This window comes from Thunnus thynnus, chromosome 4 (assembly GCF_963924715.1).
Source record: "Thunnus thynnus chromosome 4, fThuThy2.1, whole genome shotgun sequence".
NCBI classification, from domain to species: Eukaryota; Metazoa; Chordata; class Actinopteri; order Scombriformes; family Scombridae; genus Thunnus; species Thunnus thynnus.
Window position 1 is genome coordinate 4,181,055 of NC_089520.1, and position 25,017 is coordinate 4,206,071.

General features: G+C 39.4%; 2 protein-coding genes and 1 pseudogene across 3 annotated transcripts; all 3 read left to right on the forward strand.

The window, feature by feature from the left end:
• The first annotated feature begins 1,762 nt into the window (after window positions 1-1,762).
• Window positions 1,763-4,226, forward strand: LOC137180781 (odorant receptor 131-2-like; annotated as a pseudogene).
• A 4,383-nt stretch (window positions 4,227-8,609) lies between these two features.
• Window positions 8,610-16,576, forward strand: LOC137180932 (odorant receptor 131-2-like). The gene is made up of 2 exons (XM_067586242.1): window positions 8,610-11,488; window positions 11,613-16,576. The coding sequence occupies exons 1-2, from the start codon at window positions 11,333-11,335 to the stop codon at window positions 12,387-12,389; spliced, it is 933 nt and encodes a 310-aa protein (XP_067442343.1). The 5' UTR covers window positions 8,610-11,332; the 3' UTR covers window positions 12,390-16,576.
• A 77-nt stretch (window positions 16,577-16,653) lies between these two features.
• Window positions 16,654-24,838, forward strand: LOC137180931 (odorant receptor 131-2-like). Of its 2 annotated transcripts, XM_067586241.1 has the most exons (4): window positions 16,654-21,748; window positions 22,531-22,649; window positions 23,309-23,492; window positions 23,617-24,838. In XM_067586241.1, exons 2-4 carry the CDS (start codon window positions 22,543-22,545, stop codon window positions 24,430-24,432), a joined length of 1,107 nt encoding a protein of 368 aa, XP_067442342.1. In that variant the 5' UTR covers window positions 16,654-21,748; window positions 22,531-22,542; the 3' UTR covers window positions 24,433-24,838. The 2 variants fall into 2 exon arrangements, with proteins under 2 accessions (XP_067442342.1, XP_067442341.1); XM_067586240.1 differs by having other exon boundaries at window positions 16,654-22,649.
• Window positions 24,839-25,017: the final 179 nt, after the last annotated feature.

Consider the following 25,017-nt stretch of genomic DNA (forward strand, 5'->3'; position numbering starts at 1 on the left):
TCCTCTGGAACTGCCTATCATTAGCCTTACTGAAGAATTCGAATGCTCCAAGGTAAAGCTGGACATGACCCTGACAGAAACTACAGACACCACAATATGGGCGGCAGCTCCCAGAGTGGCCACAGGCAGAAAGTGGAACCCATCTGAGGCAGTGCAGTAAGTGAAATCTGCTCTCAGGCATGGAGATATTGTGGGCTAAGTGCAGCATGGAAGAGGCAGCTTTGGGCTAGGTACAGATAGACCCACATGGCATAGAGCAAAACCTGCCCAGAAGAGAGAGCTGTTGATAAAAGAGATACAGCAGTGGGAGAGGCAGAACAATGTGCAAAGGTCTCACGGGCAAAATAGGGCCAATGGACATATTGGAAAACTTTGAACACCAGAAGTTTGCCTGGAAGGATCTTTGGGAAATGGCAGGATGCAGACTTAACTTAACATCATCAGAGCCATATGTGATATTCTTCCCAGTCCCAAGAACCTGAACCAGTGGCTTGGGGAAAACCCATCATGTCCTCTTTGCCAAACACCAGCAATCCTACAGCAAATACTCACCAGCTACAAGACCAGCCTCACCCAAGGATGGTACACCTGGAGGCACAACCAGGTCCTTTGGCAACAGGCACTATTTCTGGAAGAAAGGAGGACTACCAACAATGCCCTCTCTCCCCCAACCCCTGGCTTCTCAAACATCATGTCCTTTGTACCAGCAGGAACAATACCAAAGACATTAACTGCAAGACAAGAATCAAGCCTACTGGATACAGCCCGGGATTGGAAGATGAAGGTCGATCTAGACCAGAAGCTCACCTTCCCACCAGAGATCATTACAACCAGTCTCAGGCCAGATCTGATCCTGTGGTCAGCCTCACAGAAGTCTCTGTTCATCACAGAGCTGATGGTGCCATGGGAGGATGCAGTTAGTGTATGGCATATAAACGCAAAAAGCTGAAATACTCAAATCTAGCAACTGAATTGGAACAAAACGGCTGAAGAACACAGGTGCTCCTTGCAAGGTCAGCTGCAGGGGTCTCGTGGCCATGTCAACCACCAGGCTGAAGAAAGGGATGGGAGTCCGAGGACAGGCCCTAGGACAGGCTATCAAGTCACTTGCAGAGGCTGCCAAGTGAGTTAGCAACTCTCTCTATGAAGAATGGGGGGAACTGGTTGAGAATATGTAGGATAGCATTCGCCCTGGGTTGACGGTCAGAACACACGAGACAGGAGACGGTATGGATCTTTTCGTGAGTGGTTACTCCTTAATACACCACAGCAGTACAGTAGACCCGGTTATTGCACGTATCAAAGATAGGCATGTGGTCTGAAACAAATCAGAAATAAAATATACATATATCAGGTTATAACTACCAACAATTTAACTTGGTTTTGATGATAATGTATACAGGCTTAACAGTAATGGTAATCTCAGTTTTGACACTGATAAAGTCACTAACAATGTAAACACTAACAGCAATAATAATCAAACTAATATTCTTAGTAATACAAATGCTACCATTAGTAGGCAGAAAAACATTCATATCAATACTAGTACTACCAATATCAAAGATCCGCCAACCGTGTGGCTGAGTCACATTTCAATAGAGCAGTAACAGGTGAGTTTCTTAGGAGAAGCTACTACAATTAGCAACTACGTAATCAGATCCCTAAACAGAAACAGGATTCCACAGCTACGAACACTGACATGCTGCTGGCAAGGTTGTTAAACATAATGTAAGAATATATACATTTAATCAGATATCTTGACATGGCCTATCAATTTCTATTTACCAGTAACAGTATTAGTCAACCAAAGGTACGGCTAGCCAAAATGTGCACACAATAACTGCAGTTTGGATTGTCAACTCCATAGTTGGCCACAAGTCCGCCCAGGTTCACAAGGGGGGTGAACCTGGGATGCCAGGTGTCACTGTTGAGCCCTCTGGAAGTGTCATGGGCCTATCAGAGAAACACCAAAGAAGGAGGGTGCCCACCTGATGACCCCAGTGACGCTTCTACCCCTTCTACCCCATTTTGTTTTACCTTTTGCTTGATTTAGTCTGTTGTTATTGTGCCTAACCAAGTCTTGCTCAAAGATAAGTCTCGTTCTGAATGGGAATGAATTAGTGAGCAGACTTTCAGTTTGTGTTTCATTGCTCAAACTAATTATTTTAATTTTTTATAGATATGACAACCTTGCAGGTGATGCGCTTATTTTATTTTATTTTTTTAATTCTACAACTATTTTACATAAGTAACCCCTATCTATAAAATCTATTGAAAAGAACAAATACTGAAGTTTTCTTCACCATATTGGTTTCGACTGACTGACTGTCAACAAACTGTGTTTTAATTACCAAAGGACAACTGATTGCTCCTAACTCCTGCAGAGCATAGTATCCAAATGACATCATTACTGATGATTTGTAAGACTCATCCATCATCCTATTTTATATAAAGCCATCAAACTGACTTCAAAACATTTTCAAAGCTGAGACTGAAGTGTACTATCTGAGGTAAGAATGTATATGATGCTGTCACACTTTAGTAGTGTATCAATATTATATGATGTTTATCATGCTTTTGAACTGTGAATAATCACTTTTGTAACTCCTTAATTGAGCATATCATATCTCTAATGCAGTTCAAAACTAGATGGTGTTTTAAGCAGTGAAACACTGTTCATTTGAAAGGAGAAAAAAGTACAAGTTTGCTGTAATTCTAAATGATTATTCAACATCATGTGGTAGAGTTTCTTATCTATTCACTCAAGCATTTATTGATCTTATTTTGAACTTGATTGAAAATTGGATATTTTAATAGGCAAATCAGATATTTTGTGTTCACACAATGTACATAAACATTTAATACCCATGCAAGTGTTAAAGTTATGTTTTTGGATGGAAACATTTAAGGATGAAAGCTTTCACTTTAAACAGTCAGGATACATTGATTTGTTGTACATCAACTTCATTCTCTGTGCATAATTGTTGAACAAGGTATTCTGCTACTGTGAGAAAAATATAGATGTATGAATAAGACATTTGCAGTGCTAACCTAAACATAACATTAGAATATCTTTAAATATTCCTCTGTAACAGGGACTTGCAGGATCCTCAAATCAGCCCCATGAATTCCTCGTCTTATGGCTATAATGTGTCGAGTGGTCTTAGTTATCGAGACCCTTCAAGCTCAGCTGTGGTCAAAAATGTGATTGTTCTGGCTCTTGGCCTTACCATCAACTATATCAATGGTACCCTGATTCACACCTTCAGAAAACACCAGGTCAGAATATTTTGTTGTTGTTTTTGGTATTACTATAATGATTGTTGGTGGAAGAAGGAAATGGATGGAATGGAAGACATTATTAGAACCTTTTAACTGACTGATTCTTTTCCTCTCTCCTTCAGATCTTTTTTGTGAATCCTCGTTACATCTTATTCATCCACCTGGTGCTGAACGATATAATCCAGCTTACTACAACAATCAGCCTGTTTGTCTTCAGTTATATCTTCTACAAAATTAATGCTTCCTTCTGTTGCCTCATTATTACATTTGCTGTTTTCACCACCCTCAACACCCCATTAAATTTAGCTGTCATGGCAGTAGAGTGCTACATTGCTATTTGTTTACCGCTGCGACATGCTGAGCTCTGTACAATCAAAAAGACAAATATTCTGATTGGTTGGATCTGGGCCATGAGCGCAGTCTCAACACTGCCGGATTTGTTTATTATTCTTGCAACAGAACCTTTACGGTTATTCTATTCCACAATTTTCTGTGAGAGGGATAACTTGTTCCATCACCCCATAAGTTTGAAAAAGAGGGATATCTCCTACATAATTTACCTAATTGGTGTTTGGCTCACTCTCTTCTACACTTACTTTAAGATTTTCTTTGCTGCTAAAGCAGCTAAAGAAGCTAAATCATCTGATGGAGATGCAAAGAAGGCCAGGAATACAATCCTGCTGCATGGCATTCAGCTACTCTTGTGTATGCTAACCTATGTAGCCCCTGTGTTGATAAAGGCTCTGTTATACTGGTTCCCTAAACATTATGTACACATAATCTTTGCTTGCTATATCATCATTCAGATCCTCCCCAGGTTTATCAGTCCGATTGTGTACGGGCTACGAGACAAGACTTTTAGACAGCACTTGAAAAAGTACCTGCTGTGTTCAGTGTGAGCAAGCATCACACCATGGACTGCAGAGAAGGACCAGATAACATAAACTAGATCTTAAACAAAGCATTTAAGGTCGTGAATGCCACTGAGGAAAAATAGTGTAATGACTTTTCAGTGAGAAAGTACACTGGAACACATTAAGCATATAACATTGTAAATTCCTGGAGTTTGACAAATTTAGATTGTGCTCTCCTACTGAGCACTATAATCATAGCAGTATGAAAATTCACTGCATTATATATTATATATATTATTCACTGCATGGTCAAATGCTTCCAAATTACTAAAACATTGTTATTTTAACAATTTAAACATTCACCACAGACTGCAGCCTGTAGCCTGTGATGCACAAGCTATCAACTCTATGTTTATGTGATCTATTCACGTAGTTAGTCTAGCCTCTAGTTATTCTACAATGGTATGGCATATATTATATAAAATTATATTTAAGGATTTAACAATTAAGTGAAAGAATAAAAAGTGATAACAATAGTAAACTTCAGAGAGAAAAGACTGAAGCATGCTGATTGATGTGCAGCCTTTAATAGTGAGAACAGACTAAAGTTTCAACACTTTATCAGTGTTCCAGTCTTTTCTCTCTGAAGTTTGCTGTCCCTGATCTGAGAGGCACCTAATTCAGCTGCACATTGCTGCAAAGAGGACCCCTTTTCACTCACAATATTAGAAGACTGCCTTTATTTTTTAAATAATTCCATTTTCTTTTTACATTTTCCATTTACGTTATATCTGGTTGTTTTGCAGTGCATCAGATATTAAAGACATGTTTGTCTTAGTTTTGGCTGAATCACTTACATTCAATCCCACACAGAAAAATAACATGTATTAACATGTGCTTGCTCATGGGGGAATTGTTGGGTCTCTGTAAATTAAAGAGTACGGTCTTGATCTACTGTATGTTAAAAGTGCCTTGAGATGACTTCTGTTGTGATATGGCGCTATATAAATAAAAATTGATTGATTGATTGATTGATTGATTAATAAGTGCTCTGATATTTTGTTCACCAATTTGCATTATTGACTACATTTGTAAAAAAAAAAAAAAAAAAGAACAGCAAGAAATGTTTGTTAATTTCATTGACATTTAGTCCATAACCATATTGATACATTTGACCAACCTCTTGTTTTATTTTTACTTTTTTGAATGCCAGGTAGAAAATTTAATAGATATAATTGCGTCTTTGTCTAAAAGTAGTACTTAAGTACATTTACACAAGTACTGTACTTAAGTACAGTTTTGAGGTACTTATACTTTACATTAGTATTTCCATTTGATACTACTTTATACTTCCACTCCACTACATTTCAGAGGGAAATATTATACTTTCTACTCCACTACATTTAATTGACAGCTTTAGTTACTTTTCTAATGAAGATTTGACACAATGGATAACATAACAAGCTTTTAAAATATAACACATTGTTAAAGATGAAACCAGTGGTTTCCAACTTTTTTGGCTTTTGACATCTTACAAAAAGCAGTGTGTAGTCAGGGTCACATTTCACATGTCTTTGAGTTCACAGCTCCACCAAATGGTCATTTTTCCCTCTAAATTTCTCACATGGTTTCATTTTAATAAATGTTCAGATGATTAAATATTTCCCCAAAAATCAAAGATTAGAGAAAAAGTCCAAAAACTGAAAACAGATTTGTGTATCAGAACTTTGTTTTTTCTTTTTTCCTGTCTCATGTGAAGATAGGCTATATAAAGTGCTAAGGCATATATTTCACAGACTGATAAACTGTTTGTTGTTTGTTGTGTATGTATATCTGTGTTTTTTAGTGACTTTAGAAGAGACGTAAACAGTGTTGGAAATGAACTCTTTCTTCAACTAGCCACTTTGGCTGGTGGATTCTAATTTTTACCAGACACTTTTGTGTGTAACTAATTTTTGTGTAACGTTGAATAAAAAAAATGAATAAAAAAACTGATGTACATTTTTTCTCATAAAGGTATTAATTTAATATCTATTCACTTATGATTATCCTCAATTCTCTCTTCCTCTCTCTTCCTGTCTCTCTCTCTCTCTCACACACACACACACTAAAGGTCTTTGCACACCAAGTCCGTTTTTTTCGTCCGAAATTGTCACACGTTAAAAAATAAATACGACGTCACGTTGCGTCAATCACGTTTACACACCGACTCCGAAGGTTTCGTCTGTCATTATAGTTTTCGGAGCAGGTTTGATTTTCTGCATTTTTTTGCATCCGTCAAAAGCCTTTAGAGAGTTGTTTGACCACTCAGAGCCACTGTACACGCAAACAACACAGCCTTGAAACACTGATACTATCAGCTATAGCAGAGAAGTTATACACAGACTGATCACAGGACAACTATTGACCATGATCTAGTCTACGTTGCAGCGTTTTGAGGCTGTGCCCTGAATATCTGCGGATCCAGTCAAAAGGCTGATCGTCTGTGATCACCTGTGCAGCAAACAACACTGAAAATTTTTTAAAGTTTAAAAAAAAGATAACGTAATCCAAAAAGCTGTCATGTCCCAAACCGGCTCCAGTGAATGTGTCATTCTCAAGTGATTCAAATCTTTTGGGTTAACGAACTGAACTGAATCACTTCTGTTCATTTCTCAGTTCAGTTGAGCTACCCAGTCAGTTGTGAGAAAATGTGATTCTTTCGCAGGGATACACTCCCTCATTGAGTGAGTGATTCAAGTCATTCGTTTGCAGAAGGAATGGGGTGCATTCAAGACAGCAAATACATAGCTGATTCTGGTTGCTAACACTTAACAATAATGATATATGAACAGTCCGCACTGAATCACTGACAGAAGAAACCTGGACTCGACTAATCTTCTTTAAGTCCTGTTGCTGCATGACCTTTATCCCTACCCCCACTCAAGGAATGATTGCCAATTATAATACAGCATTGTAAAACAATGTCCTCTGAGCTCACTTGATCTGCTGAATAAAACCAGTGATTGCTGTGAAAGTGCAGCTGACAACTAGGGAAAGACCCCAATGGGGCTGTCATTGGCTAGTTAACCATGATGGCAGGCTCCATCTGCTAGTCAATAGGAGTCACTCCTTAATGGCTACGAAAAGACCAAAAAGGAAAATACCCCTGAGCCAGCGAGAGTGAGGGGCGGAGGATTGTTCATCGGCTGGCACAACAGACAAAGGAACGAAAATGACAATAATTGGCACAGAAACAACAGCTGCTAACCCTAACCCAGGTATCATTGCTCCGTGGCGTAAGAATACACCAGGGCCAAATGCCTGAAGCAGATGAGACTGGGACCTCGCATCAACCAGTATCTCCTGAGAGATAAACTTGACTGTCAAGTCAGTCGAGTGAAGGTCAGTGGCTGCACACAACCTACAGTCCACCAAGCATCAATATCCCAATTGTAGAGGAAGGCAATTCATCCAAGACATCTGAGAACCTGGTACCAATCCAGATACAACATGTGACAGAGATGAAGATCCAAGGATGTAGGCCACATGTGAAGTGGCCAAAGTTCGGCAGCAAAAAAGATTTGGAAACAAACAATGCAGATTTGAGCAAGATCTTGGAAGGACTTCAAGGAACAGCAGAGAAGAGCCTGGAGAGGATAAGCAACCTGATTTATGAATACCTGGTAGAAAGGTTTGGAGCAAGAGACTCAAGGAAGAATAGAACGACAACAACATCACCCAAGAAGGCAACAAGAAATGGAGTGCCTAGTCAAGGAGAGAAGGGACCTGAGGAAGCGATGGAGAAAAGGTTCATTAGAAGAGATGGAGGGAATCAGCCTCCTGCAAACAGACCTAAAAGAATGCCTGGAAAGACTACAGAGGGCAGAAAACATCAGGTTTCAATGTACAAAGGAGAGAGCACGAACATTGTTCTACAAGGATCCGTTCAGATTTGTGAAAGAGCTGTTCACAAAGGAAAAGAGCGGAGTACTCCAAGTGTCAAAAAGGGAACTTGAAGATCATTAGAAAACAATAGACACACATAACCTGATACATGAACAGAGTAACATACCTCCTGACATGCCATCCATTCCTCTGGAACTGCCTATCATTAGCCTTACTGAAGAATTCGAATGCTCCAAGGTAAAGCTGGACATGACCCTGACAGAAACTACAGACACCACTATATGGGCGGCAGCTCCCAGAGTGGCCACAGGCAGAAAGTGGAACCCATCTGAGGCAGTGCAGTAAGTGAAATCTGCTCTCAGGCATGGAGATATTGTGGGCTAAGTGCAGCATGGAAGAGGCAGCTTTGGGCTAGGTACAGATAGACCCACATGGCATAGAGCAAAACCTGCCCAGAAGAGAGAGCTGTTGATGAAAGAGATACAGCAGTGGGAGAGGCAGAACAATGTGCAAAGGTCTCACGGGCAAAATAGGGCCAATGGACATATTGGAAAACTTTGAACACCAGAAGTTTCCCTGGAAGGATCTTTGGGAAATGGCAGGATGCAGACTTAACTTAACATCATCAGAGCCATATGTGATATTCTTCCCAGTCCCAAGAACCTGAACCAGTGGCTTGGGGAAAACCCATCATGTCCTCTTTGCCAAACACCAGCAATCCTACAGCAAATACTCACCAGCTACAAGACCAGCCTCACCCAAGGATGGTACACCTGGAGGCACAACCAGGTCCTTTGGCAACAGGCACTATTTCTGGAAGAAAGGAGGACTACCAACAATGCCCTCTCTCCCCCAACCCCTGGCTTCTCAAACATCATGTCCTTTGTACCAGCAGGAACAATACCAAAGACATTAACTGCAAGACAAGAATCAAGCCTACTGGATACAGCCCGGGATTGGAAGATGAAGGTCGATCTAGACCAGAAGCTCACCTTCCCACCAGAGATCATTACAACCAGTCTCAGGCCAGATCTGATCCTGTGGTCAGCCTCACAGAAGTCTCTGTTCATCACAGAGCTGATGGTGCCATGGGAGGATGCAGTTAGTGTATGGCATATAAACGCAAAAAGCTGAAATACTCAAATCTAGCAACTGAATTGGAACAAAACGGCTGAAGAACACAGGTGCTCCTTGCAAGGTCAGCTGCAGGGGTCTCGTGGCCATGTCAACCACCAGGCTGAAGAAAGGGATGGGAGTCCGAGGACAGGCCCTAGGACAGGCTATCAAGTCACTTGCAGAGGCTGCCAAGTGAGTTAGCAACTCTCTCTATGAAGAATGGGGGGAACTGGTTGAGAATATGTAGGATAGCATTCGCCCTGGGTTGACGGTCAGAACACACGAGACAGGAGACGGTATGGATCTTTTCGTGAGTGGTTACTCCTTAATACACCACAGCAGTACAGTAGACCCGGTTATTGCACGTATCAAAGATAGGCATGTGGTCTGAAACAAATCAGAAATAAAATATACATATATCAGGTTATAACTACCAACAATTTAACTTGGTTTTGATGATAATGTATACAGGCTTAACAGTAATGGTAATCTCAGTTTTGACACTGATAAAGTCACTAACAATGTAAACACTAACAGCAATAATAATCAAACTAATATTCTTAGTAATACAAATGCTACCATTAGTAGGCAGAAAAACATTCATATCAATACTAGTACTACCAATATCAAAGATCCGCCAACCGTGTGGCTGAGTCACATTTCAATAGAGCAGTAACAGGTGAGTTTCTTAGGAGAAGCTACTACAATTAGCAACTACGTAATCAGATCCCTAAACAGAAACAGGATTCCACAGCTACGAACACTGACATGCTGCTGGCAAGGTTGTTAAACATAATGTAAGAATATATACATTTAATCAGATATCTTGACATGGCTTATCAATTTCTATTTACCAGTAACAGTATTAGTCAACCAAAGGTACGGCTAGCCAAAATGTGCACACAATAACTGCAGTTTGGATTGTCAACTCCATAGTTGGCCACAAGTCCGCCCAGGTTCACAAGGGGGGTGAACCTGGGATGCCAGGTGTCACTGTTGAGCCCTCTGGAAGTGTCATGGGCCTATCAGAGAAACACCAAAGAAGGAGGGTGCCCACCTGATGACCCCAGTGACGCTTCTACCCCTTCTACCCCATTTTGTTTTACCTTTTGCCTGATTTAGTCTGTTGTTATTGTGCCTAACCAAGTCTTGCTCAAAGATAAGTCTCGTTCTGAATGGGAATGAATTAGTGAGCAGACTTTCAGTTTGTGTTTCATTGCTCAAACTAATTATTTTAATTTTTTATAGATATGACAACCTTGCAGGTGATGCGCTTATTTTATTTTATTTTTTTAATTCTACAACTATTTTACATAAGTAACCCCTATCTATAAAATCTATTGAAAAGAACAAATACTGAAGTTTTCTTCACCATATTGGTTTCGACTGACTGACTGTCAACAAACTGTGTTTTAATTACCAAAGGACAACTGATTGCTCCTAACTCCTGCAGAGCATAGTATCCAAATGACATCATTACTGATGATTTGTAAGACTCATCCATCATCCTATTTTATATAAAGCCATCAAACTGACTTCAAAACATTTTCAAAGCTGAGACTGAAGTGTACTATCTGAGGTAAGAATGTATATGATGCTGTCACACTTTAGTAGTGTATCAATATTATATGATGTTTATCATGCTTTTGAACTGTGAATAATCACTTTTGTAACTCCTTAATTGAGCATATCATATCTCTAATGCAGTTCAAAACTAGATGGTGTTTTAAGCAGTGAAACATTGTTCATTTGAAAGGAGAAAAAAGTACAAGTTTGCTGTAATTCTAAATGATTATTCAACATCATGTGGTAGAGTTTCTTATCTATTCACTCAAGCATTTATTGATCTTATTTTGAACTTGATTGAAAATTGGATATTTTAATAGGCAAATCAGATATTTTCTGTTCACACAATGTACATAAACATTTAATACCCATGCAAGTGTTAAAGTTATGTTTTTGGATGGAAACATTTAAGGATGAAAGCTTTCACTTTAAACAGTCAGGATACATTGATTTGTTGTACATCAACTTCATTCTCTGTGCATAATTGTTGAACAAGGTATTCTGCTACTGTGAGAAAAATATAGATGTATGAATAAGACATTTGCAGTGCTAACCTAAACATAACATTAGAATATCTTTAAATATTCCTCTGTAACAGGGATTTGCAGGATCCTCAAATCAGCCCCATGAATTCCTCGTCTTATGGCTATAATGTGTCGAGTGGTCTTAGTTATCGAGACCCTTCAAGCTCAGCTGTGGTCAAAAATGTGATTGTTCTGGCTCTTGGCCTTACCATCAACTATATCAATGGTACCCTGATTCACACCTTCAGAAAACACCAGGTCAGAATATTTTGTTGTTGTTTTTGGTATTACTATAATGATTGTTGGTGGAAGAAGGAAATGGATGGAATGGAAGACATTATTAGAACCTTTAACTGACTGATTCTTTTCCTCTCTCCTTCAGATCTTTTATGTGAATCCTCGTTACATCTTATTCATCCACCTGGTGCTGAATGATATAATCCAGCTTACCACAACAATCAGCCTGTTTGTCTTCAGTTATATCTTCTACAAAATTAATGCTTCCTTCTGTTGCCTCATTATTACATTTGCTGTTTTCACCACTCTCAACACCCCATTAAATTTAGCTGTTATGGCAGTGGAGTGCTACATTGCTATTTGTTTACCACTGCGACATGCTGAGCTCTGTACAATCAAAAAGACATATATTCTGATTGGTTGGATCTGGGCCATGAGCGCAGTCTCGACACTGCCGGATGTGTTTATTATTCTTGCAACAAAGCCTTTATGGTTATTCTATTCCACAATTTTCTGTGAGAGGGATAACTTGTTCCATCACCCCATAAGTTTGAAAAAGAGGGATGTGTCCTACATAATTTACCTAATTGGTGTTTGGCTCACTCTCTTCTACACTTACTTTAAGATTTTCTTTGCTGCTAAAGCAGCTAAAGAAGCTAAATCATCTGATGGAGATGCAAAGAAGGCCAGGAATACAATCCTGCTGCATGGCTTTCAGCTACTCTTGTGTATGCTAACCTATGTAGCCCATGAGTTAAAAAAAGCTCTGTTTTACTGGTTCCCTAAACATTATGTACATGCACTCTTTGTTTGCTATATCATCATTCAGATGCTCCCCAGGTTTATCAGTCCAATTGTGTACGGGCTCCGAGACAAAACTTTTAGAAAGCACTTGAAAAAGTACCTGCTGTGTTCAGTGTGAGCAAGCATTAGACCATGGACTGCAGAGAAGGACCAGATAACATAAACTAGATCTTAAACAAAGCATTTACAGTCATGAATAACACTGAGGAAAAATAGTGTATTTATAATGACTTTTCAGTGCGAAAGTACACTAGAACACTGAGTATACAACATTGTAAATTCAGTTTTTTAGAGTTTCTTAGATTGTGCTCTCCTACTGAGCACTACAATTATAGCAGTATGAAAATTCACTGCATTATCCATGGTCAAATGCTTCCAAATTACTGAAACATTGTTATTTTAACAATTTAAACATGCGCCATGGTATGGCATATGTTAGGTAAAATGATATTTACGGGTTTTACAATAAAGTGAAAGAATAAAAAGTGATAGCAACAGTAAACTTCAGAGAAAAAAGACTGAAGCACACTGATTGATGTGCAGCCTTTAATAGTTAGAACAGACAAACGTTTCAACACTTTTTCAGTGTTCCAGTCTTTTCTCTTTGAAGTTTACTGTCCCTGATCTGAGAGACACCTGATTCAGCTGCACAATGCTGCAAAGAGGATCCATTTTCACTCACAATATTAGAAGATTGCCTTTATTTTTAAAATAATTCCTTTTCTTTTTACATTTTCCATTTACGTTATATCTGGTTGTTTTGCAGTGCATCAGAAATTAAAGACATGTTTGTCTTAGTTTTGGCTGAATCACTTACATTCAATCCCACACAGAAAAATCACTAAGTGCTCTGACGTTTTGTTTACCTATTTGCATTATTTAGCACATTTGAAAAAAAGACAGCAAGACCAAGTGGATCATGTGTAAATTGGTGGCACAGGCCTAAAGAAATGTTTGTTAATTTTGACATTTAGTCTAAAACTACATTGATACATTTGACCAAACTCTTGCTTTATTTTTACTTTCTTTAATGTCAGGTAGAAAAGTTGATAGACATAATTGTGTCTTTGTTGAAAAGTTTTACTTTGAGAACTCCACAAAACAGTGTGTATTGCTTTTGCACTGTTATATCAGTGGTGGAAAATACTTAAGTACATTTACACAAGTACTGTACTTAAGTACAGTTCTGAGGTACTTGTACTTCACTTGAGTATTTCCATTTGATGCTACTTTATACTTCCACTCCACTACATTTCAGAGGGAAATATTATACTTTCTACTCCACTACATCACTATTTAGATGAAGATTTGACACAATGGATAATATAACAAGCTTTTAAAATACAACAAATTGTTAATGATGAAACCAGTGGTTTCCAACCTTTTTGGCTTTTGACGTCTTACAAAAAGCAGTGTGTAGTCGGGGTCACATTTCACATGTCTATGAGTTGTTAACAGCTCCACCAAATAGTGATTTTTCCCTCTAAACTTCTCCCTTGGTTTCATTTCAATAAATGTTCAAATGATCCAATATTTCAGCAAAAATCAAAGATTAGAGAAAAAGTCCAAAAGCTGAAAACAGATTCCTACTTTCCTACTTTCCTCTCCCATTAAACATGACCTCTCAGATTTATCTGCTTACCCTTTGGAGGGGTCCGACCCCTAGGCTGGGAACAACTGGACTAAACTAGCTAATTGTAGATAAAGTACTTCAAACTAGCTCCACTTCCAGCAGCTACAACAGTAACATGCTGATCTAACACTGATGCTTCAGTATTAATAATCTAATGATGTTATATATAATAATAGATCAGTCAGAGGGACCAAACCACTACTTTTACTGCAATACTTTAACTACATCAAGCTGATAATACTTATGTACTTTTACTTGAGTAGGATTTTTTATACAGGACTTTTACTTGTGATGGAGTATTTTTACATTGCTGTATTGGTACTTTCATTCAAGTAAAGGATCTGACTACTTCTTCCACCAGTGCTGTAGACACATAAACAGTGTGTGTGCACAGATGCAAACTTAAATAGAGATGTGTGTACAACACACTAGAATCTGTTTTGATTCAGATTAACATAATCACAGATATTGTACTGTATATAAAGTTCTGCATGTAAGACTTTGGCCATTTGTCTCCACAGCAGACTACATTTAGCGCAGCATGTTTATTTGTATTGTGAGTAGCAACTTTGAAAGAGAACAAATCAAGGACATAAATGAACAGAGGAAAAGAAAATCAGTGCATCATTAGTCTGCGAATACTAGTTATACTATTTTGTTTGTCATTGCTAAAATAATAAATTAAATGTTTCAAAATAGACACCCCTATATATTTTTTTTATTTTATTGCGTTTCAATGATTATAATGATGTAAACATATATATTATAATGATAATGATTAAATTCCATTTGTACTTTCATTGTACTCTACTTATTACCATGTCAGCACAATAGTCAAACAGGTCAATAGAAGGCGCATAGCGCATGGGAGGAATTTAAAACCCCTTAGAGGCAGAGATATTTTTTTTCCCAGGATGGCGAAGTCATGACCAACCCTACTCTGCCTCTAATTGGTTTGTTTTGGTGTGTTGACCAAACTGAAGATATGCTTAGATATGCTTATGTCCAACTAACTTTTGTTAAACATTTGTCTTGCTTTCAATAAAAAACAACTAATATGCATTTTCCCCATAAAAAGTATTTATTTAATATTCATTCACTTATGGTTATCCATTTTTAATCCTCTCTCCCTCACACATGAACACACACACACACACACACACACACACACACACACTTATTGCAGACTTTTTCTCCAGAGCCGACTTTCCTCATACAATGCAGATCACCTCCTTGTGGCATTTAGAGGTTTGTGGTCTTCCATAACCACCAATTTTAAATTTTTGGTGCCCACAATGAAGCTGTTGTTTATAGAAATGCACCAATCGATTGGCCACTGAGCGACAACAGCCGGTTTTCAGCTGATCAGCCATGGCCGCCTCCAATCATTCTCATTTATCCAATTTTATGATGGTCAAATTTACACATGTGCCGCACATAGCCACACAATGGTTCCCTTCATACACACAGCAGCACAGACAGTACAGCCATATACACACAACATGCACGTTGCGCAAACAGCAGCACAGACAGTAACATCGCAGTCACACACACACTAATACTAAATGATATGAACTGGTAACGTTACAGCACGTCGGCCATGGCTGGTAGGTGCAGGAAGTTCACCAGCCACTTCACAAATTCACCAGAATTTAGCTAAATTGCTAGTTTCCATCCCTGGACATAAATACCATAATTTATGAATATGTGACAATGGAGTAGGAGTAACATGAGAGGTACATTTAATATTTACTCACTGCAAGGTTGCATATTATTGTTGTGTGTGCATTGTGATGAAAGTGTCGAACTATGTAAAATGTTAATCACAATAACTAATTGAGAACAAATTGTATTTTTTGGTTGTTGTTCTACTGGTCAATATGTTATTCACGTGCAACTGAAGAACATGGACACTTAAGGGCGTTCATAATGCTTATTTCACAGAGCTTCAGCTTTTCAGTGTATTCACATGTGCTGTGGTTACTTTCGTAGTTTCTTAAGATATTGTGATACCTCCTATACTTGAAGATAATGAAACTTACCTGATGCTACAAGTATTTTGTTGATTACCTCAGGAAGTCATTTGTCAAGTATTTCCCATGTTAAGGAAGCAGAAGAAATCCTGCAGTCGAGCTGAACACAAACTACAGTTTTCTGCCTCTTTGTTTCTATATACAGCTGCAGGGTTTATGAACACACCCCTCCCTGACACCCACCAGGTCAGGGGGGTGCAACAATTTTGGGGGCTCATACGGGATTAGTGCCTTTTCCTGATGGCAACTAATCATCCAGAAATGAACCTGACATCAAGTTCCTGAACCAATGTGCTACACCACCAACTCCTGAAGCGATGTCTGCTCTATAAGAACTGTGAAGGGGAATCCAGAGACAGCTCCATCAGCTGATCAACTCTGCCAAAACGGATGTGCTCTACAAGCTGGCAGCCTCCATCAAGGAAGCTCTACCAGGGGATGATGCAACAGAGGTGGAACTCTTCAACTCCATCATGGACTTTTTAAAAAGTGATGAATTGGCAAGTCAAGAGGACCATATTTAGCTCAACCCACAGCTTGCTGTGTAGGCAGATTGATGAAGGGCTATCTGATAATTTCACAGAGGCAGAATTAATTCATACTGTTGTTGGGACTTAGTTAGGGACAGGTTTGGTAATTAGCAATAATTAATAATTATCAATGGTAATTATTATTAAAAAATAATAAAAATTATTAATTGTAAATTAATAACAGCAGGGCACCACCCTGAGGTGAGGGACCAATAACCAAGCAGTGGAAACAGTCTCAAAAATGGTGTTCATCCAGTAAATATTAACATCTGGGATATATTAACATTACAGGATGAACAGTGAAGGTTTGAATTCAAGCACTGACCCCATCACCAAGCTGTTATCAAAGTTTGTATACAAACAATCTCAGGAGACTTCTCTTTAAATGCACAACAGTTCATATACCGGTTAATGGGGTTAAAATAGAGAATCCCAGCAGGTAGCTCAGAGTTTCAGTATGAGTATTAGCAAAAACTATAGAGAAGGCTCCCACCACTATAGCCAGTACTCCAGAGCTGTCACAGGCCAACTCAGTAAGTACTGTGCAACCATCGACCCAACAAGGGGAAATGCAAGCCACGTATAGCTCGAGGGACTGCAAGCTGCAACCACTGTTTCAGGTGTGGCCAAGAAGGGCATCAAGCTGTCTGGTGAATGTCAAAGACTAAATCTGCTGGAGATGTAATGGGGTCACTGTGGAGGGACCACCAGTGACCAAACAGGAAGCAGAGTCCTCTATCACAGTAATCAGCCATGACTCCATGACTCCACCTAACATCCAGCCATTAAAACACGGAGTAAGAAAAGGAAATTGTGTTGCAAAACTGATAGGCAAAAGCTGTATGCTTACTTGTTATCTCAATGGTGTGCAGACTGACTAGATAGATACTAGATAATGGAGCTCAAGTTACTATACTGGAAAAGTCCTGGCTAGAAAAACACTTACCAGATGCCAAAATCCTGTTACTTGAAGGCCTCCTGCCAGATGATCCACTCCAAACCACAGCCACTAATAGGACAGATGTACCTTTTGACGGGTGGGCTGAAATACTAGTGGAAATCAAAAGTGCAAAACATGGTCAAGTAGCCATTAATGTACCCATTCTGGTAAGTCAGTGCTGTGTTAGTGCTCTATGGCTTGGGTTCAATGTGATAGAGGAAATCATCCTGTAATAAGTGATACTGCGACCCAAGAAAAGCCTGTAAATGACAACATTAGAGTAGGAAAGAGAGGTCTCACAGTTCAAAGTAGTCAAATATGTGAAGCGAAGAGTCATGCCAGGTTGTGGCCACAGGTAGGAACAATGCTATGTGAACCCACCTTAGAGACTGTCCTATCAGAGGGGCTACAATTGTTTCCTGCATTAGTTAATGTGCCCTTGGTGCCTCCAAAGCTGTAAAAAATCCCACTCTGCAACTCCACCAAGCATGACATCTTCCTGTCACCAAGAACAGTCTTAGGCTGTATAGACGAAATCATTGACAGCAGACCAGTAAATCTCTGTTCACCTTCCCAGCAGCCAGAAAAGCCAAAAAGTGACACATACCTGTGCACCACACAGGTTAGCCCAACCAGCAACACCAGCAAGAGAACAAGCAGTTCAGCAGAGACTCACAGAGCATCTTGATCAGCAACAGCAGGGGGCTGTGATGTCACTTAAAGAGAAAGAGTCTTGCACAGTTGGGGATGTCAAGGCCCTGCTGGGGTTTCTTGGATACTAAAACAAGTATCAAACAAGACTTCTCTGAGCTTGTTAAGCCACTGTTTGAACTGCTGCAGAGACCTACTGAAACTGATGAAAGCAACACTCAGAACCAGACAAGTAAAAGTAAATGCAAAGCTAGGAAGGGAGACAAAGGACAGCTCCTGTCAAAAACACCCATCACATGGAAAGCACAGCACAGGAATGTTGTAGCCAAGCCAGTGGACATGCTGACTAATCCACCTATCGTAGCTTACCTAAACTTTGACCTCCCATTTATACTGCACACTGATGTGTCCAAAGACAGTTTAGGAGCAGTGCTATACCAGCGTCAGAACAACAAGTTGCAAGTCATTGGGTACGGCTCAAGAACTCTGACATCTGCTGAGAGAAATTATTACCTCCACACTGGTAAAGAGATTACTTGTATTATGCCCCAACATTTATAGTATACACAGATAACAACCCATTGACTTATGTCCTCAGCACTGCCAGACTAAATGCTGCTGGACACAGATGGGCTGGTGAGCTGGCTGACTTTCACTTTTATATTAAGTACAGGCCAGGGAAGATGAACACAGATGCTGATACTCTGCCAAGTTATCCCTGTGTTTATGCTGATGATTGCCTTGTATCAGTTGGTTCTGAAGAAGAGGCAGTATTACTTTTTTAGTGGTGTGTCCAGTTAGATTAATTTAAGTTTAAGATCAAGTTCAAGGACAGACCTCCAACAAGGAGAGGGATCTTATCCACTATCAGCTCCATCTATGAAGCCTTAGGATTCCTGGTGCCTGTTGTGCCATCTGCCAAAGGAATCCTTCAAAATTTGTGCAAAAGAAAGCTGGGTTGGGATGATGCATTGCCAATCACTGCTGCCCAGGAGTGAAAAGTCTTGCTAGAGGAGCTCCATCAGCTTGAGGATTTTAAGGTTGACAGGTGCTTGAAACCTCTGGACTTTGGAGACATTGCTTCTGCCCATCTAAACCACTTTGCGGATGCAAGTGAGGATGGGTATGGAACAGTGACTTACCTGTTACTGCATAACATCTACAGACAGGTGCAATGTGCATTTAAAATGGGAAAGGTACGTGTGGCTCCATTGAAATCCATCACCATCCTTTGCATGGGTTGACAGCTGCAGTGGTTGTGAAAAGAATGGACAAGGTGTGGAGGAAGGAGTTGTGATTGCCACTGCAGGAGTCAGTTTTTTGGACCGATGGTACCTCTGTATTGAAGTACATCAGGAATGAAACTTCAAGGATCAAAACATTTGTAGCGAATGGGGTGTCAGGGATACTCACATTGTCCAACTCATCTCAATGGAATTATGTAAATACACCAAGTAATCCTGCAGATGGCCTCCTGAGGAGCTAAAGTGGACTCCATCTTGAAAACTGACACTTCAGTGTCAGGACCTAAGTTTCTTGAGCCTGAAATGAAGTAGCCAGTAAACCTTGATGTCTCTGGAAAGTCTCTTCAGAAGATTCTGAGATCAGGACAACTGTGTCTATGAATGTAGTCCAAGCTAATGAAATGACGGACTCAGTTATGCATTTTATCAGTCACTTCTCCTCTTAGATCCGTTTGAAAAGGATGATTGGTTGGCTTCTCAGGTTCAAGAGTTTGCTATTGGATCTTTGTCAAAAGAGGAAGCAATTGAAAGCAATTCTTGTTCAGTCTGGCCTGGATAAAGAGAAGACTGAAGAAAAGCTACAGGAAGAGATGCAGAGTGTCAAAGCTCAGCCTGCAAGACGTTCTCTTTCAGTTGAAGAGTTTGACAAGGCAGAAACTGCTATTGTCTGCTTTTGTCAAAGGAAGAAGTTTCCAGATGAGATAACCAGTTTGCAGAAAGGGGAAAGTGTGAAGAGCACTAGTCACTTCTACAGGCTTGATCCCATACTTGAAGAAGGTGTTCTAAGAGTTGGGGTAGTAGTTAGTAGAGCAGCAGACAAGGCAAGAAATCCTGCTACATTGGCCAAGGATCTTCACATTTCTGACCTTGTTCTTCATCATATACATCAAAGGACAGGACATGGTGGATGTAACCACATGCTTTCAAAGCAACACCAGAGGTATTGGATCCCAGGTGCCAGTGTTGCTGTAAGGAAAACTTTATCAAAGTGTGTTGTCTGCCATAGACTACATGCAGCACCAGGACATCAACATATGGTAGATCTTCCCCAGGACAGAGCTTCTCCTGATGAAGCTCCATTCACACAAGTTGGAGTGGATTGCTTTGGACCTTTTGAGGTTAAGCAAGGAAGGGGAACAGTAAAAGGGTATGGAGTTGTCTTTACATGCCTGGCAGTACAGCACAAACTTTGTCAGATCTGAACAATAATTGAGGAAATCAAGTGGATTTTCAATCCCCCCTCTGGGTCGGTTGATAAAGTCTGTATGAAAGGTGCTGTACTCCACCCTGAAAACAGAGAATTTTGACGAAGAAGGTCTCCATACAGTCCTTTGTGAGGCTGAGGCTATCATCAACAGCTGCCCCATAACTAAAGCATCACCTGATCCTAACGACTTAAAAGCATTGACCCCTATCTGTCTTCTGCTTCTTAAGTCCAAACCATCTTTACCACCAGGAGTGTTTCAAAGGGAGGACATATATGCTCGTCATCGATGGAAACAAATACAGTGTAAGTCCGACTTGTTCTGGAAGCACTGGGTCAAGGAGTATTTGCCTCATCTTCAGGAGCGCACCAGAGAGAGCACTAGACAAAACTTTGTTCCTAGAGATGTTGTTATGGTCGTGGATGACTCTGCACCTTGCTACGTGTGGCTCACTGGAAGGGTTGTGCAAGCAGTTCCTGATATAAGAGGACTTGTATGTCAAGACATCAAGACAAGGACAGGCGCATCACCAAGGGGTGCCTTCTTCAAGAAGCAGAGGAGCCATGGAGACCTGCATTGACCTCTTGACTTTTTTGCAGATATGGACATTTTAGTATTTTAGCAGTTGTGTAATTATTTCTTTAGAATAATTAGGGACCAGAATGTAGGAGCCATACATGTAGAGTTTTTGTATATTTATATGCCTGGTGTGTGTGTGCACACTGCATTGGCACTTGGGTGGTGGGTGTGCCACTATGGGTATGTACTCCATGATTACAAGTAATTGCATGCACCTCTGTTCACCTCACCTGGCTTTGATCATGGGGTAGGGTGAGCATTCAGAGTGAAATTTTCTGTTGACCCCATTAAGGCACTGGATTGCATAATCTGTATTTTTTATGTCTTTTTCTTTTCTTTGCACTGACACATGGAAGCAACTGTTAGGTGGAATACATTGTGCAGCCTTGTAATATAGAAATTAAAAGAGCCTCAGAAGTGGAATTGAATCTTTTGGTATACATGTCGTCAGTGTTATCCTGCTTGTAGCCACCCACAGCTTCATTGGTTTTATTGTTTGCCTGTCAGCCACAACAATTCAAAAACATCTCTAAACTTTGTCCCTCTCTAACCCTGTCAGATGCAGAGAAACTTGTCCATGCCTTTATCTCCTTTAGACTGGACAACTGCAATGTGTTTTTTACGGGGATCCCTGGCAGGAGCATCTAGAGGCTGCTGAGAGGGTGAAAACACAAACATATGACACCATTCTGTTTTCATTGCACTGGCTCCCTGTCTCCTTCAGGTTTGACTACAAAGTCCTGCTATACACATACAAATCCATCAACGGACATGCGCCTCCCTACTTACAAGAACTGATCATACCACAAACCTCCACCCGCACCCTCAGATCTGCCAGCAGCTTGCTCCTCCAGTCCCCCAGTACTAAACTCCGCACCATGGTGGATCGAGCCTTCAGCTCTGCTGCACCACGCTTGTGGAATAGCCTCCATAACCATCTGAGGGCAGCACAGACCATAGACACTTTTAAAAAAGGCAACATTTCTATTCAGGAAGACTGAATGAAAACAGCCATGCCAAGACAACACTGGAGGCACTCGCTAGATGTTGTTGATATTTTGTGTTTATTTGTTGTGGTGGTTTTAAACTTAATTTATACTAATTACGTTTTACTGCTCAACCACTGAGTCATCTTTTTAAATCTTGAAGTTATTAGGTTGATTTACTGTCAATACAGTTGGTGCAGATGAATTAGTGAGCAGATTTTCAATTTGTGTCGGTGCTCAAACTAATTATTTAAATTTTTTATAGATGTGACAACCTTGCAGGTGATGCAGTTATTTTATTTTTTTAATTCTACAACTATTTTAGATAAGAAACACCTATCTATAAATATTATTGAAATGTACAAATACTGAAGTTTTCTTCATATTTGTTTCAACTGACTGCCAACAAACTGTTTTAAATACCAAAAGACAACTGATTTCTCCTAACTCCTACACAGCTGAAGATCCAAATGACATCATTATTGATGGAGGACTATTGCATCATCCTACTTAATATAAAGCCATCTAACTTACTTCAGACCAATTTCAAAGTGGAGACTGAAGTGTACTATCTGAGGTGAGAATGTATTTGATGCTATTACACTGCACACTGTAGTAGTGCAATATTCTATTATTATGTGGTTTACAGTATTGTGATGCTTTTAAACTGTACGTGTTATTTGTAACAATAATCAATTTTGTAGTTCCTTAATTGAGCATATCCTATCTCTAATGCAGTTCAAAACTAGATGGTGTTTTAAGCAGTGGAACGTTGTTCTTTTGAAAGGAGAAAGAAGTATAAATTTGCTGTAATTCTAAATGATCATTCAACATTGTGTGGTAGTTTCTTATCTCTTCACTCAAGCATTAGCTGATCTTATTTTGAACTTGATAAGAAAAAAATGCATATTTAAAGAAGCAAATCAGATATTTTGTGTTCACTATTATGTACAGAAATGTCATTTAAGTGTGAAAAAAGCATTTTATTAACATTTAAGACCCATGCAAGTGCTATAGTTATGTTTTTGTATGGATACATTTAAGGATGAAAGCTTTCACTTTAAAAAGTCAGGATACATTGATTTGTTGTAGATCAACTTCATTCTCTGTGCATAATTGTTAAACAAGGTATTCTGCTACTGTGAGAAAAATACAGATATATTTTTGGCGAGAAGAAATTCACAGTGCTAACCTAAACATAACATTAGAATATCTTGAAATATTCCTCTGTAACAGGGATTTGCAGGATCCTCAAATCAACACCATGAATTCCTCGTCTTATGGCTATAATGTGTCGAGTGGTCTTAGTTATCGAGACCCTTCAAGCTCAGCTGTGGTCAAAAATGTGATTGTTCTGGCTCTTGGCCTTACCATCAACTATATAAATGGTACCCTGATTCACACCTTCAGAAAACACCAGGTCAGAATATTTTGTTGTTGTTTTTGGTATTACTATAATCATTGTTGGTGGAAGAAGGAAATGGATGGAATGGAAGACATTATTAGAACCTTTAACTGACTGATTCTTTTCCTCTCTCCTTCAGATCTTTTATGTGAATCCTCGTTACATCTTATTCATCCACCTGGTGCTGAATGATATAATCCAGCTTACCACAACAATCAGCCTGTTTGTCTTCAGTTATATCTTCTACAAAATTAATGCTTCCTTCTGTTGCCTCATTATTACATTTGCTGTTTTCACCACCCTCAACACCCCATTAAATTTAGCTGTCATGGCAGTGGAGTGCTACATTGCTATTTGTTTACCACTGCGACATGCTGAGCTCTGTACAATCAAAAAGACATATATTCTGATTGGTTGGATCTGGGCCATGAGCGCAGTCTCGACACTGCCGGATGTGTTTATTATTCTTGCAACAGAACCTTTACGGTTATTCTATTCCACAATTTTCTGTGAGAGGGATAACTTGTTCCATCACCCCATAAGTTTGAAAAAGAGGGATGTGTCCTACATGATTTACCTAATTGGTGTTTGGCTCACTCTCTTCTACACTTACTTTAAGATTTTCTTTGCTGCTAAAGCAGCTAAAGAAGCTAAATCATCTGATGGAAATGCAAAGAAGGCCAGGAATACAATCCTGCTGCATGGCTTTCAGCTACTCTTGTGTATGCTAACCTATGTAGCCCATGTGTTGATAAAGGCTCTGTTATACTGGTTCCCTAAACATTATGTACACATAATCTTTGCTTGCTATATCATCATTCAGATCCTCCCCAGGTTTATCAGTCCGATTGTTTACGGGCTACGAGACAAGACTTTTAGAAAGCACTTGAAAAAGTACCTATTGTGTTCAGTGTGGGCAAGTACCAGCTATGGATTGCAGAGAAGGACCAAATAACATAAACTAGACAATTTTAGACTGTGCTCTCCTACTGAGCACCATAAGCATGACAGTCTGAAAATTCACAGCATTATCCATGGTGAAATGCTTCCAAATTACTAAAATATTGTTATTTTAACAATTTAAATATGTACCACAGACAGCAGCCTCTAATACAGAATATGTACTTACACCTGATCCTGCTAAATTGGCATTATTTATGTTTATGTGATCTATTCACGTAGTTAGTCTAGCCTCTAGTTATTCTACAATGGTATGGTATATGTTAAGTAAAATGGTATTTAAGGATTTAACAATTAAGTGAAAGAATAAAAAGTGATAACAATAGTAAACTTCAGAGAGAAAAGACTGAAGCATGCTGATTGATGTGCAGCCTTTAATAGTGAGAACAAACTAAAGTTTCAACACTTTATCAGTGTTCCAGTCTTTTCTCTCTTAAGTTTGCTGCCCCTGATCTGAGAGGCACCTAATTCAGCTGCGCATTGCTGCAAAGAGGACCCCTTTTCACTCAAAATATTAGAAGATCGCCTTTATTTTTAAAATAATTCCTTTTCTTTTTACATTTTATATTTACGTTATATC